Source organism: Myotis lucifugus, unplaced genomic scaffold, assembly GCF_000147115.1.
Source record: "Myotis lucifugus unplaced genomic scaffold, Myoluc2.0 scaffold_574, whole genome shotgun sequence".
NCBI lineage: Eukaryota > Metazoa > Chordata > Mammalia > Chiroptera > Vespertilionidae > Myotis > Myotis lucifugus.
Window position 1 is genome coordinate 245,731 of NW_005871622.1, and position 14,806 is coordinate 260,536.

At 57.3% G+C, this 14,806-nt stretch overlaps 1 protein-coding gene across 1 annotated transcript in view; it reads right to left on the reverse strand.

Moving 5' to 3' along the window:
- The window catches only part of LOC106694687 (laminin subunit alpha-3-like), a 97,406-nt gene that overhangs the window by 4,370 nt on the left and 78,230 nt on the right, over nt 1–14,806 (reverse strand). The window contains 8 exon segments of the mRNA XM_023745727.1: nt 1,962–2,045; nt 3,341–3,439; nt 4,465–4,626; nt 6,228–6,410; nt 7,444–7,588; nt 9,131–9,338; nt 11,934–12,145; nt 13,274–13,389. Of these exon segments, the coding sequence (XP_023601495.1) occupies nt 1,962–2,045; nt 3,341–3,439; nt 4,465–4,626; nt 6,228–6,410; nt 7,444–7,588; nt 9,131–9,338; nt 11,934–12,145; nt 13,274–13,389 (1,209 nt within the window).

Below are 14,806 nucleotides of genomic sequence, written 5' to 3' on the forward strand. Positions count from 1 at the left end.
ACTTTACGCATAAAACTTTTAGTAAATTTACAGAAGCACAATGTAATGTTAGAACATTTCCACCCACCTCCAAAAGCACCCTCCTGGCTATTGTAGTTACTGCCCATTCCCATCTCCAGGCCCAGGCACCTGCTAAGCCACATGCTGCCTCTATGGACTTGCTGATGCTGGACATTTATATAAATACCAACTTAATTTCAACAGTATACAAAAACGTGGCTTCCAGTTGCTTCATTCCCTCCCCTGCTCCTTTTGCTACGGTCATATAACTTACACTTTTATACATTGTAGGCTCACCAACACAGATTTAAAATTGTTGCTTGATGCAGCTGTCATTTAAAGCAGATAGGAGAAAAAAGGAGTTATAAATAAAAGATATGTTTATACTACCTTTTCTATTTACCTTTGTAGTTACCTTTACCTGTGTTGGGTTTCTTATGTGGATTTAAGTTACTGTCTAGAGTCCTTTCATTTCAGTCTAAAGGATTCCCTGTGGTATTTCTTGTAAGGAGGGTTGGCTAGTTGATGAATCTTCTCAGTTTTGTTTATAATAGAATGTCTTCATTTCTCCATTATTTTTGAAGTACATTTTCCTGGACATATAATTCTTTGTTGACAGTGTTACCTTCCGCACTTTGAAAGTCTCAGCCCATTGTTGTCCAACTTCCATGGTTTCTGGTGAACAGTCAGCTGTAATTTTATTGAGGACCCCATGTATGTGACACAGTGCTTCTCTCATGCTGCCTTCAAGATTCTCTGTCTCTCAGCAACTTTACTATGATGCTTCTGTATGTGGATTTCTTGCATTTATCATACTTGGAGTTTGTTGAGCTTGGGTGTGTAGATTAATGATTTTCATCAAATTTGGGGAGTTTTCAGCCTTTACTTCTCCAACCCCCCCCCCCCCGCCCCGTTCTGGCACTCCTATTGTGCACGTGTTGGTACATTTTTTCTGACTATCTCTGAGACTCTGTTTGTTTTGCCTCACCTTCTTTTCTTCCTGTTCCCCAGATAATCTCAATTGAACTTCTTCAAGTTGTGTGATTCTCTCTTCTGCCTGCTCAAACCTGTTGCTGAGCCCTTGTCTTAGTCAGCTCTGGCCGCCATAACAAAATACCGTAGACGAGGCAGCTTAAACAAGGTGTATTTCATCACAGTTTGGAGGCTAGAAATCCCAGGTCAAGGTGCCAGCCAGTTAGGAACTCTCTTCCTGGCTTGCAGATGGCCACTCCGCACTGTCCTACTCGGCAGGGAGAGTGAGCTCCCCGATGTGTCCTCTTATAAGGACACACTAGAGGGCACATGTCATCCCCCCAGGTCAGGGCTCCACCCTTATGACCTCATCTAACCTTACTCACTTCCTTACTCCAAATACAGCCCTGGGGTCAGGGCTTCAACATATGAATTGGTAAGACAGGGCTCTCCTATTCTCCTTTAGTTCTTTAGGCATCGTGTTCTCTAGTTCTTTGACATATTTAAAATGTTGATTTAAAGCCTTTTATAGTAAATTCAATGTCTGGGCTGTTTCTCCTCCACCCCTCTCCCCCCAACCTCCCACGTATAAACCACATTTTCTTATTCTTTGATGTTAGACGTCTTTGTGGCTTTTCCGTCAATTGGTCCCAAGCATTTGTTGGACACTCACCAGGTCCCAGCACTGAGGGAACCTGAGGACACGCCGTAGCACTTAGAGGCTCCTGGGGTTTATAAGACAAAGAGGACGGACAGCGCTCAGTGCCATAAAAATGGCACAAACAGAGCCCTGTGAGGATGAAACTCCGTATAGTTTCTATAACTCGTTTTATACTGAGAGATATAAATTATGTTTATATTTGGAGGATTCATATAATTCATATTTTTTAACTCACAAAGTCAGTTAAAAAGCACGACTGTGTGAAAGGGCTAAGCTGTGAACAGAGGGCCATGGAGAGCCGGGGAGGCATGTTCCTTAGGTCACCCACCTCCACCAGCTGCACCCGCCCGTGATGCAGCTTGTCCGGGCGCGGGTCACTCGGCTCCTCGTGGACGACGGACATGCGCTGACCCTGTTCAGAGAAAAGCACGCCTGCCCTCAGGCTGTGGCTGGGCCCTCAGGCTGTGGACAGGCTAAGAACAAATTTATGTGGATCTGCATGCGTTGCATGAAGTGCCTGATTCTAGAAAATTGTTGGGAAATAAACTGACTGGCAAAGGATGAATGACAAGGAAGCGAAATGCTACCACCCAACACACTGCGTGTTCACAGTCAGGAACCCCCAATTCTCTTGACAAAAGATGGCTAAAAAGATGGGGAAAAATTTTAAGCCGTGCCTCCCAGTTAGTACATGAGGTGCCTACAGACTGGACTGTGGTAGCAAGAAAGCGCTTTGGGGGGTGGGGTGGGCAGGAAGGTGCCAGGCCGCAGTGCAGCCTGCAGAGCGGGGAGCCTCGGGGCTGGCCCCTGGGGGACTGGGGGGACCCAGCCCTACATTCCTCACCCTCTGGATTCAGCCTGTCCACCCAGCTCTGCACCCACTCCCTAGCACAGGGCACAGGGGAGGCCAGCGCCCACTGTCAGCACCCCCACCCCAACACACACACGCGCCCCAGCTTCTCTGTGGTAGCACCAGACCTGCCAGGAATGCCTTCGAGCCGTGTTTCAGAAAGAAGAGATTATCTGCAATCACAGATCATTTTAAACCTCAACCTGAGAAACATGCCCAGTCGGCTCTTCATCACAGCAGCCTGGACACAGCGGAGGAACGGTTCATGCTCCCGGGAGAAATCAGGGAGACATTTTGAGCATCACCTCTCTGTGAATCTAGCCGTCTGCACAACCAACGCGTTGGCAGTAACATCTAGGTGTGCTGATGGCCTGGCCTCGCGAGACTCGGCACAGAGAACGAGCCTGGGAGACCGCACTGCTTGGCAGTGGTCTTAGTGGCAGCTACGGCTCCCTCAGCCGTCACTCTCACCTTTGGTGCTTCGTGTCAAGGTGCTTTGCAAAGGTTGAGGTGACTCTCTTTTTGAGGACAGGCATTGCCTGCCCTTTATGAGCCCAGCCATGTGGCCTTGTCGGCAGGAAGGGCTCGAAAGCATTTGTGAAAGGAAACTGAAAGATGAAAACATAAAACATAAAAGTGAACTTATGAGAATCACGTTATGAGCCACTAAGCACATTGGGCCTGGGGGGTGGGGCAGGGGTCCCGGCAGGCACTGCATGCTCTACCCTTCATTTAGTTTCTACAAATATTGGAAACGACGCCATCGAGACATTCGCAGCCCCTCGTCAAGCTGCCCTAAAGGGAATCGGCGCGACGGCGGCCGCCCGCTCGGTCCCTCGAGTCGGGCTGGTACCCACAGTGAGCTGCAGGGCGGGCTGCTTCCCCAGAAGGGCCATGTCGGCTGGGAGCCCGAAGGACTTGACTTGGTAGGTGAGGAAGCCGCCGTAGGAGGAGACCTGAAACGGGAGGGACGTGGTCAGCAGGCAAACATGAAGAGACCACGGCAGCATCGCTCATGTGAGACGTACTGGGCCCAGGGTCTGGAGAGAGACACAATCAGCCTGCTAACAGGGCCGCTAGCGAGCGGACTGAAGATGGTATTTAACGTCCCACAGGTTGCCCACTTTAGATCACTTAAACCGCGCAGCGTGATGGAGCTTCTCAAGTAAAAGGTCCTTCTGTTAAAAAAAAAGCGTAGCCCAGCTGGCATGGCTCCGTGGTTGAGCTTCCTGTCGACAGCCCGCAGGAACAGAGACCTGCTGGCAACCCGGTGAGCTTGGAGGTGGACCCTCAGCCCAGGTGCCCACGCCCTGGCTGACACCTCGACCGCACCCTCAGGAGGGACCCCGAGCATCCGCTCCTGGACTCCTGACCTCAGAAACCAGGTTAGGTCATCAGTTTGTTGCTTTAAAAGTCAGTGTTGCCCGAGCTGGTGTGGCTCAGTGGAGAGAGCATCAGTCTGCAGATTGAAGGGTCCCGGCTTCAATTCTAGTCAAGGGCACATGCCTCAGTTACGGGCTTGATCCCCCAGTGTGGGGTGTGCAGGAGGCAGCCAATCAATGATTCTCTCTCATCATTGATATGTCTCTTTCTCTCTCCCTCTCCCTTCCTCTCTGAAATCAATAATATATATATAATATATATATACACACATATGTATACATGTATGTATATAATATATATATTATCTTTTAAAAAGTCAGTGTTGCAGGAAACCTGTTACGCAGCGAAGATAACCAGTGCGTGGCCCACCTGTGCAGGTGAAGAGGCGTGTGCGTGAGGCAGGAGCGGGTTACGGGGGAGCATCCACATTCCCCACACACAGAGCTAGAAACCCCAGGTGGCGCCTACCTTGTCCCCCAGGTAGGAAGGAGGGGCTCAGGTGGCACCTACCTTGTCCCCCAGGTAGGAGGGAGGGGGGCCCAGGTGGCACCTACCTTGTCCCCCAGGTAGGAGGGAGGGGGGCCCAGGTGGCACCTACCTTGTCCCCCAGGTAGGAGGGAGGTGCGACCCAGGTGGCGCTGTGCACGGTGGAGGGCAGCTCCTGGAGGTCGGCGACCACACTGCCGCTGCCGGGGTTGAAGGAGACGGGGATCTGGGCCCTGTCCGCCGTCTCCAGGCGCCAGCCCATCATGTCCACAAACTGGAACACAAAAGCCAGGTGGGAACGCGGGATGGGGCCTGTCGCCACAGCTGGGCTGTGCAGAGGAGCCAGAGACGAGCGGCCGCCTGGCCTCACAGGCCCTGCCCTGGGGTCCCCGGAGGGCAGAGAGCAGGGGGTGCGGGGTTATCCTTGTGCCCAGACACATCCTGACTCCTGACGTTTAGTAGGCGCCCATCAATGTGCGAGTGACACTGGGTAAGCGCATAAGTAACAACGAGTCCCGTGGGCTCCCGTTACGGTGAGCTCCTGCGTGTGAGACGTGGAGTGGAACGCAGTGCTGGGCTGTCGTCACTCTGCTCTATGGAGCCTCGTCACTGACTATGTCCCTGATCACAAAGGACGCCAGGAGTTAGATGGTGAGAGGAAGGGAGCGAAGGGCTGGCAAGGCAGAGGTTAGGAGTCAGGCTCCGGGTTCCCTGGGGGCAGAGGGAGGAGACTTCAGAGTGGGTTTACAAACTAACTTTTTCCCAGTTAAAGGCTGCACTCCTTTTAGGAGGCAGGAAATGAAATCTTTCTTTGAATACTTGTTGGATACAAGACAACACTCGCACAAAGAAGCAAGTATTAGGCTACTGGTTCATGGAATAATGAAGGCAACACACGTTTTACTTTCATGGAGTTAATTTAAAAAGTGGCCACAGAGCCCCAGCTGGTTTGGCTCAGCGGTTGGAGCACCTGCCTGCGGACTGAAGGATTCTGGGATCTATTCCGGTCGAGGGCACGTACCTGGGTGGCAGGCTCCATCCCGGCCCCAGACGGGGTACATGTGGGAGGCAACCAATCAGTGGATCTCTCTCACATCGATGTTTCTCTCTCTGTCTCTCCCCCTCCCTTCATTCTGCCTAAATATCCTCGGGTGAGGATTCACAGTAACAAAAAAGGGGCCAAAGAGAAGATGTGGTGAAAGGCCTGAGAAGGAAGTAACACAGGAAGAAGATGAGCTGATGAGAAGCAGCAGGGGAGGAACCACAAAGCCATGTGTTTAACGGTGCCCACTGAGCATCTACTGTGTCCCAGATGCTGCTGGGGCACTGGTCTAAACCGGAGCTCAGGCGCACGTGGGGGAGGGAGGCAGATAATAAACACATTTTAGAACTAATCATACAATAGGGCAGAGGGTGACAGGTGGGCTATGGTGTGGGGAGCGGTGAGGGAGGCCCCGTGAGCACCAGGCGCTGGAGCAGGGGCCTGACACCCTGCAGGACGGGATGGGGCAGGAGAGCATCTGTGGGAACAGCACTGAGGCTGAGGCACAGCCAGGGCCAGGCTCAGCCTTTTAACAAAGTAATACAGCCCGGCCCGGCCGGCGAGTCTCAGTGGTTGAGTGTTGACCTATGAACTGGGAGGTCATGGTTAGAGTCCCGGTCAGGGCACAGGCCTGGGTTGTGGGCTCCAACCCCAGTGTGAGGAGTGCAGGAGGCAGCCGATCAGTGATTCTCTCTCATCATTGATGTCTCTCTCTCTGTCCCACTCTCCCCTCCTCTGAAATCAATAAAAATATACGTATTTAAAACAACAACAAAGTACTACCCAGACACTCCCATGGCCCTCATGTTTCACGCCCATCCGTCCGCCCTCACTCGGATGTTCTCCCTGAAACAGGCCGACGCGCTCCCGCACACCTTCGCTCTCCGTCTGTGGGTGCTGTGGCAGTGACGGCTGATCCCAAAGCAAAAGCAGCTGGTGCAGCCCTGGGGGTTCGCCGGGTCCAAGTGGAAGGAGCCTTCTCGACACACGTCGCACTCGGCACCGTCCACATTCTCCTACGGAAAACACGGAAGGAGAGGTCATTCCCTCCGCGGGGTCCGGACGGCCGTAACCTACCCGCACGAACGAAACACAGCACAGGCTGCCAGGACGGGGATGCCAACAGAGCGTGAGATGATGGTGCGTGATTGTTAAGCTTCTTTACGGCCTCATTGTTTAAACCAGCTGTGTGAGCCTTTAGAGCAGCGGTTCTCAACCTGTGGGTCGCGACACCTTTGGGGGTCGAATGACCCTTTCACAGGGGTCGCCTAAGACCACCGGAAAACACATCTATAATTACAGATTGTTTTGTGAGTAATCACTATGCTTTAATTATGTTCAATTTGTAACAATGAAATTGGGGGTCACCACAACATGAGGAGCTGTATTAAAGGGCCGCGGCATGAGGAAGGTTGAGAACCACTGGTTTAAACCTGTATCCCACACACGTAGAGCACTTCCTTCCCGCTGGCATCTCGAAGGCAGGGAATCGGCCCGGCAGGACTCAGTCGGACGGGACCAAGGCCTCCCCCTGACGCTGGGACCTGGGGCCCGGCAGCAGGCACAACCAGGGACAGGCTCCTAGGGCACCTCTGAGCCTCTTGAATTGTAGGCAGAGTGTGTGGGAGCCCAGCCGTGTGGCTCAGTGGTGAGCGTCGACCTAGGATCCAGGAGGTCACGGTTCGATTCCCGGTCAGGGCACATGCCTGGGTTGTGGGCTCGATCCCGTGTGGGGCGTGCAGGAGGCAGCCGATCAATGACTCTCTCATCACTGGTGTTTTTTTCTCTCTCCTTTCCTCTCTGAAATAAATTGTATATTATATATATATATATATATATATATATATATATATATAATTTTTTTTTTTAAAGACGTGTGTGATTTTCTGGAGAGGGTTGCACCTGTCACCAGACTCTTAGGGAGGTCTGCAGCCTCCACATCTACCACGGGTCGTCCCATTTCCCATATATTCCTGTACACTGACTGGACATGAAGAGCTTCCACAGTGATTGGCGGCCAATATCCTGGCCGCACTGGCCCAGGCTCACCTTGCAGAGGCAGGCCCCGGTCTCCGGGTCGCAGACTCCGGGCTCTGTCCCGTCTCTGCTGCAGCGGCAAGGGATGCACTCGGGGAAGCGGTGAAACCCAGGAGCGCATTGGTCGCAACGCCGTCCTGAGATTCTGGGCCTGCACCTACACCCAAGCAAAGGAAGTGGAAGCCGTCGGCATCTCTACAGCAGGCCAGGTGCATCCACGGCCAGGGGGACCCCGGTGCTGATGGCCAAGGCAGAACGGAGGCAGCAGAGCCCGGGCCTGAGCCTCGAGGGTGCGGACAGGAAGAGGGAATCTGTTGTACATGTTTTCACTTCATCGGAAAAGAAAGGAACGGGAGTCCAGCAGGTGGGCTCAGCCATTGAGCATCAAGCCAGGGACCAAGAGGCCACCAGTTCCACTCTGGGGAGGGCACAGGCCTGGGTGCGGGCTTCATCCCCTTTTGGGGGCGTGCAGCAGGCAGCGATCAAACCTAAGGAAGGCCCCGTGCCAAGCAACCCCTGTCCTTCGGGAAGGAGCTGAGTGAGACTTGATTTTTGCATTTAGAGAGAGGAAGGGAGAGGGATAGTCTTTATCCTTCTCAAACCACGAGCATGAACCAGTTCCACTCCCCGTCAGGGCACGTGCCCGGGTTGCAGGCTCGATCCCCAGCAGGAGGCAGCCCATCAGTGATTCCCTCTCATCATGGAAACAGCCGTTTGCTATTCGTGTCTCAGCAGTCGTGCCAGGACCTCTCGCTGCTCCGGGCAGCCCCTCCCAGGAGGTTCTCCAGCATGTCCCTCCCCCCCGTCCCCCCTGCCACATACACACACAGGACCCCCACACCGGCTCAGACAGGTGCCCGGCAGGCTCTGCATTGAAACCTCAAAGCCGAAGTCACGGGCTTCCCAGGTGAACAGCGTACCAGCCGGACTGAGCGGCGACGGCATGAGGGACAGGATCCCGCCTCCCAGACCAGAGGCTGGAGGCACTGGACGGTGGGTTACACAGCAGGGGGTGCATGTGGCTCACCCCGTCCGGCTGCCCCAGGGAGGGACCGGCCTGAGGATTTCAGCCTGAGTCCTACCCTGTCCTTCACAACGTCCAGCTAACCCAGGGAAGGGTGGAGCCCGGCCCTAAATACAAGTGGCGAGGCGCCCCCCATAGGGACACGTAGAAGTTGGTAACTCTACACGTGCATTTTGACACTAAAAATATGCTGGAGCCCTGGCCGGTGGCTCAGTGGTTACAATGACGGCCCACGGACCAAAGGGTCACAGGTTCGATTCCCAGTCTAGGGCACGTACCTGGATTGTTCGATTCCTGGTCAGGACGCGAGTGGGAGGCAAGCAAACGATGTGCCTCTCTCACATCAATGTTTCTCCCTCTCCCTCCTACTCTCTAAAAATCAATGGGAACAATACTTTGGGGTGAGGATTAACCAAAAAAAAGAAATAAAAAGATGGATGGTGGAGGGAACAGGCCGGGCAGCTTGTGGGCTCAGGCGACCGGCCCTCACCCACCAGGCCCTGCTGGGTCCCCTGGGGAACAAGTGACTCCACACGTGACCTATCTGGACGGGGAACCGCGCCCTGAGGGGACCCCGTGCAGCCCTCGGGCCCATGAGAATCGGGAGTAACGTCCGGTGTGGGCAGACGCATCGTCCCTTCCATGGAGAACCAGCGGGCCCATGCCCCAGCTCACCTGCACTGCCCGTGGTCCAGGTGGCACTCAGGGGTGCCCACCGTGACTGCCGTGCCCGCGCTGGAGCAGTTGCAGGGCTGGCAGCCCGCCCGGGGGTGGAAGCCAAAGGAGTGGGCGTCGCAGACCTGGCACTGGGGCCCGGCCGTGTGCGGAGGGCAGAGGCACCGCCCCGTCGTCTCCTCGCAGGGGCGCCAGCCGCAGCTGCACGCTGCAGGGACAGAGAGAGACGTGCAGGTGAGATGCTGCCCGACCCAGCAGGGCTGCACCAACGGCCAGGATTCTAGAAGCTTCCAAGGGCGGAAAATGCCAGGCTCTCTTCATGGTGGCACTGTTGATGGGAGCCGACATGAAGGCCCTTTCTCGGGCCGAGGCTGACCCTGTTGAAGGCTCCTGGTAGAGGGTGTGTGACACCGGTGACACAAGTGAGGCGGAAGGTGCTGGAACCCAGGCTCAGGTGGAGGAGGCAGGAAGAGAGTGGGCTTTGCTCCGTGCCCAGCCCTGTGCCAGGTGCTCACGGTCCAGAGAGGTGTTTCTTTGCTCCCTTCTCTCCCTCTCTCCTTCCCTTCCTTCTGGATTTACTCAGCACCTGTCTGTGCCAGGGGCTGAGGTACAAAGGCAGAGCTAGCACCCCAAGACCTCACCGCCCCGTCAGAGCATCACCCAGAAAACGGCTTGACTGGGGTGGGTGGAGGACGCAGGGGGAGCCCCGAGGGACTCAGGGAAGGTTCTCCTGTGGAGTTAAAGTGGAGTTGAGACCTGAAGGAGGAGGAAGGGCATTCCAGGTGGAGGGAACTGCATGTGCGAAGGCAGGGAGGCAGGGAGGCCCTCCTGGTCTGGGAACTGTGGGAGGGCGATGGAGCCCAGCCCAGGAAATCTGCTGGGTGAGGTTGGCGTCCCAGAACCCACTACCTGGACCCTCTGCCTCCTTGACCTCCTTTGCTCCTGGCTGCCTGGCCAGGAAGAGACCCCGCCTACCTGCACTAGAGGAGGCTTTGAAGCTGGAGAGAGGGATGAGGAAGGAGGGTCAGCTGCTGGGATTGCTTCTCAGGAATCTCCTCCTCCTCCTCCTCCTCCTCCTCCTCCAACACCATGGCAACCAGGCGGCAGCTGGGGGAACAGCTGTGAGCTGGGCTGAGTGGAGGGGGAGGTGGGCTGGGGGTCGGGACCTCTGCTCCCCTCTCTGAGCCTCAGTTTTGGCATCTGGAATATGGGCACCACCACCCAGTTGCTGGCTCCTGTCAACCCAGGTGCCCCAGGAAGCGGAGGCCCAGCTGGACTCAGGAGGGGAGGCCCGGGAGGTGAGGGCAGGGCCGGGGAGGACCCTGCACCATCTGCCGCTGGGGCTCCGCAGGGACGGGGAGTCCCTGAGTGCGTGGCCTGCGCTTCCCACCAAGCAGCTGCCTGGTGCGCCCACTGCACTGTCGCTGCCCAGGAGCCCGGGGAGCGGGAGGCAGGGCCGAGGCACAGACACAGGGAAGGTCTCCCCGGGAGCCCTGCGGGGGGAAGTCTGAGGGGGGGAGGTCTCCCCTGCTGGGAACAGGGCCCAGCTGTGCCCAGAACCCGGTCAAAGCCCCAGAAGGAGGGGAAGGAGGGTCTATTTCTTGGGCTGCTGCTCCCATGACAACAAACTGGCCTCAACCAACAGGAACATGTGCTCTCCCCCTTCTGGGGCCAGAACCTGAAATCAGGGCGTTGGGGGCTGTGCTCCCTCAGAGGGCTCCAGGGAGGGTCCTTCCTGCCTCTGCAGCTTCTGGGGGCTCCTGGCTGCATCCCTCCCATCTTCACGTGGCCCCTCCTCCATCCTCAGGCGACTTCTCCAGTGTGTTCACATGGCCCCGTCCCCTTGTTCACGTGCCCACTATTGCATGTTCATGTGGCCCCGCCCCCTTTCGACCTTGGATGGTCTGTTTCTGGGGTGCCACCTCCCTGGTTGGCTGGCTGCCTGCTCTCACACCTGTCAACAGTCCCTTTGCCAAAGTCCTTCCAGAAAATCGTGTGCACGTGCCATCTCCTTCCTGGTGTGACAGCTGGGATTGAAAAGGAGACAGGAGAGCAGTGGCCCATCCAGAGTCCATGCCAGAGGTCCAGAGGGGCCTGTGCCGTCCCTGGAGGCTCCCAAAGGGGCTCCAAACTAGCAGGCCAATGCACCCAATGCACCCCAGTGCATCCAACCCCAGTGCATGGAGCCCTGGGCCAGGCTGGGATCAGGAGCAGGACCCGTTGGCAAGGCTGGTCTCATGTGGAGACTCTGTGCCGAGGCTACATCTCAGGCAGCAGGATGAACCTGCTTCTGGGGCAGCAGGATGGGTCTTAGATAAGGTCTGCAGGCTTCTGGCTCAGGGCATGGTAGCCCCTGGCCCTGCCTCCACTCCCCCTCAGGAGCCCGTGCACCTGGGACAGAGGCCGCCTCATGGAGCCCGTGTACCTGGGACAGAGGCCGCCCGATGGAGCCCGTGTACCTGGGACAGAGGCCGCCCCATGGAGCCCGTGCATCTGGGACAGAGGCCGCCCCATGGAGCCCGTGCACCTGGGACAGAGGCCGCCCCATGGAGCCCGTGTACCTGGGACAGAGGCCGCCCGATGGAGCCCGTGTACCTGGGACAGAGGCCGCCCCATGGAGCCCGTGTACCTGGGACAGAGGCCGCCCCATGGAACCCGTGTACCTGGGACAGAGGCCGCCCCATGGAACCCGTGTACCTGGGACAGAGGCCGCCCCATGGAACCCGTGCATCTGGGACAGAGGCCGCCCCATGGAGCCTGTGCACCTGGAACAGAGCCGCCGGATGGCTGAGCGGGCACTTACGTTTGCAGTGTGGGAATCCGTAGTAGCCCGTTTGACAGCGGGTGCACTGCCGACCGATGACGCCGGGCCGGCAAGGGCATTGGCCGCCCTCGGGGCTGCAGTGAGGACGAGCAGCACCGGCGGGGTGGCACTCACAGGGCAGCGCGCCCTCATGGTAGAGCGCCGCCAGGGACCTGGCGGAGTCCTTACAGAACCCGGAGGCCGTCTGGGGGCTGTGGAGACAAACAGGACTCACACATCCTGGGAGCTGTGCCCAGAGACATCCCACCTGCCCTCCCGCTTGCCCACCAGCAGGGTCTTGTGGAGGGACTGTGACTCTGGGGTCTGGGAGAACGTGGGAGAAAGCCCCAGCCTTGCACACACAGCCAGGGACAGCTGCCCCCTGCCCCCCACTCCAGAACACCCACAAGATCTAAGGCTGGGGGTGGAAAGCTTTGGGGCTGGGGTAACAGGGTGAAAATTTACCTACAGGATGAGTAGTATAAGATGTGGGTTATATCTCAATAAAGCATTATCAAGAACTTACACCTAAGTGTCTAATGATACACTGATCGCAATAATGAGGAGGAGCAGGTGGATCGTCAACATCTATTGAGTGTTGTGTGCCCAGAGCTTTCCCTACCTCTCACTTAACCTCACAGCCACCAGGCTGGCCTACGCCCATTTCACAGATAGGGCAACTGAGGCCCCTAGAGGGTAAGCAACATTCCCCAGGCCACGGAGCTATAGGGTCGCTGAGCAGGCACTCAAATCCACAGCTGCTTGACTTCAGAGTCTTTGCTCTGAGCATTTTATGTTCAGGGACTTCTGCCCCCAGCTGCCTGAGGGACCTGGGTTCCCCAGGAATCCTGTGGGGGCCCAGGCAGGTCTGTGGAGAGACTGGGGCTGACACTCGGGCTGCACCAGGCTCTGGGCATCAGGGAGCAGGAGAGAGGATGGTGTCTGTCTGGCCTGAGGCTCCTGCTCAGTCAGGTGGCACAGGAGGGTGGGCACTGGGTCTGACACGCCTCCCAGGGGAGGTGCCCGTGGGGTGTCTCAGGAAACGGGGTGGGACCCCAGGAAGCAGCGAGGGGAAGAGAAACTCCTGCGTGACCATGAATCCCCGCTGGGAGGGTGCCTCGTGGAGACCCCCGTTGAGGGTGGGGGTCTTGCCCGGATGTGCATGACAGCACCCATCATAGGACAAGGCATGCAGAGGGCACCCCCTGCCCCAGACCCGGCCTCATGCCTCTCGCTGGGCGCAGAGAGGGGAGGACAGGCCCCGGGGAGCCCCCACCTTCCAGGACGGGAATGTGGGAGAGCCGCATGCCCTCCGGGCCTTTCCACAAGGAAGTACTCACTCAATATAAAAGCTGTTCCCTCCACAGTTGGCGACGAACTCGCGGGACTTGTCCACCGACTGCCGGTGGAGGATCTGGTAGGCGTGGTTCTCCGCGGGCACCAGGAGGATGCGGACCTGCAGGGAGCGTGAGCATGTCCTTGGCTTTCCCGCAACACGGTTCACCTGCCGCTGCTCATCTCTCTGTGCAGGACCAGTGTCCCCTGTCGCTAAGCCCAGACCCATGAGACAGGATTTACGCAGTCACAGGCCCGCACGCCAGCGTGAAGGCTCACTGCGTGATCCGTGCAGGAAACGATGGGCGGCCAGGCCCCTGGGAGAGCTGCTCAGAGCGGCAGCCTGGACGCCGGGCGGGCGAGAGGCCTGGGGGTAACCGGGGCCTGTCAGGACGCCAGGCCATGGGAGCTACGCCTGGGCACCTCTGGATCCACAGGGGTTGCTGTTCGGTATTTTTTAAAATAAATATATTTTTTTTATTCATGTCAGAGAGGAAGGGAGAAGGAGAGAGAGAAGCATCAATGATGAGAGAGAACCATGGATCGGCTGCTCCTGCACGCCCCACAATGGGGATCGGGCCTGAAATCTGGGCACGTGCCCTGACCTGGAATCGAACCGCGACCTCCTAGTTCATAGGTCGACGCTCAACCACTGAGCAACACTGGCTGGTCCTGTTTGTATTTTTTAAAGGTGAGCAAACGGAAATGGCAGGACCAATGGGAAAGCCCGAGCCACGGCGTGCCCGAGAGCTTATCCTGTCGTGAGCAACTGCAGCCCGTGTGTAACCTCCTGCTGGCTCTCTGCTCCCGAGTGAATGGGACTCGGCCGGTAACAAACGCTGCAGGAGTTTCAAACGTCTCTGTCGCCTGCTCAGCGACCTGCACTTACAGAGACCCCACTGGGCTCACGTCATGCAACTCAACAAACACTTGCCAAGCCCACGGCCCGGTGAGCCAGGCACCGGGAGACAATGAGTCAGGTCAGCCCCGTCCGAGGAAGGCGACCTCCTCCTCAGAGCGGGGCAGGGCCAGGCCTGAGGGCGCAGGGTAGCCCGGCTCCATGGGAGGCCCCGTGGGAAGCCCCTGGGCATCGGCGACTGTGGCTGCAGCGACCCAGGTGATGGGCACAGTGGGGACACCGGGGCTGTGCAGGGCACAGGCCAGGTTTGGGGCGTGTGAGGTCTCTGGGATGGAGATGTGCAGCCGATGCTCCCATGTTGGGCCTGGAGCTCAGGAGGAAGCGGAGATGAATCCACGGGGGAGGGTGCCCCTCCCATGAGGACCCAACCAAATTGGCAGGCGCAGAGGAGGCTGCACGGAGGGAGATGATGGACAAGGGCTCAGCTCCCACCCAGGGGAGCGCCAACATGTGGGGCCGAAGAGAAGGAGAGATCACGGGAGAGCATTAGAGAAAGCGGGCAGATAAACAGAGAAGAGAGCCATGGGAGCCCAGGAGGGGAAGTTTCAGGAACAGAGGGGTCTCCCAGCTTCAGAGAGACCAGGCGGAGGGTGAGGGGGGCAGGCGGAGGGTGAGGGGG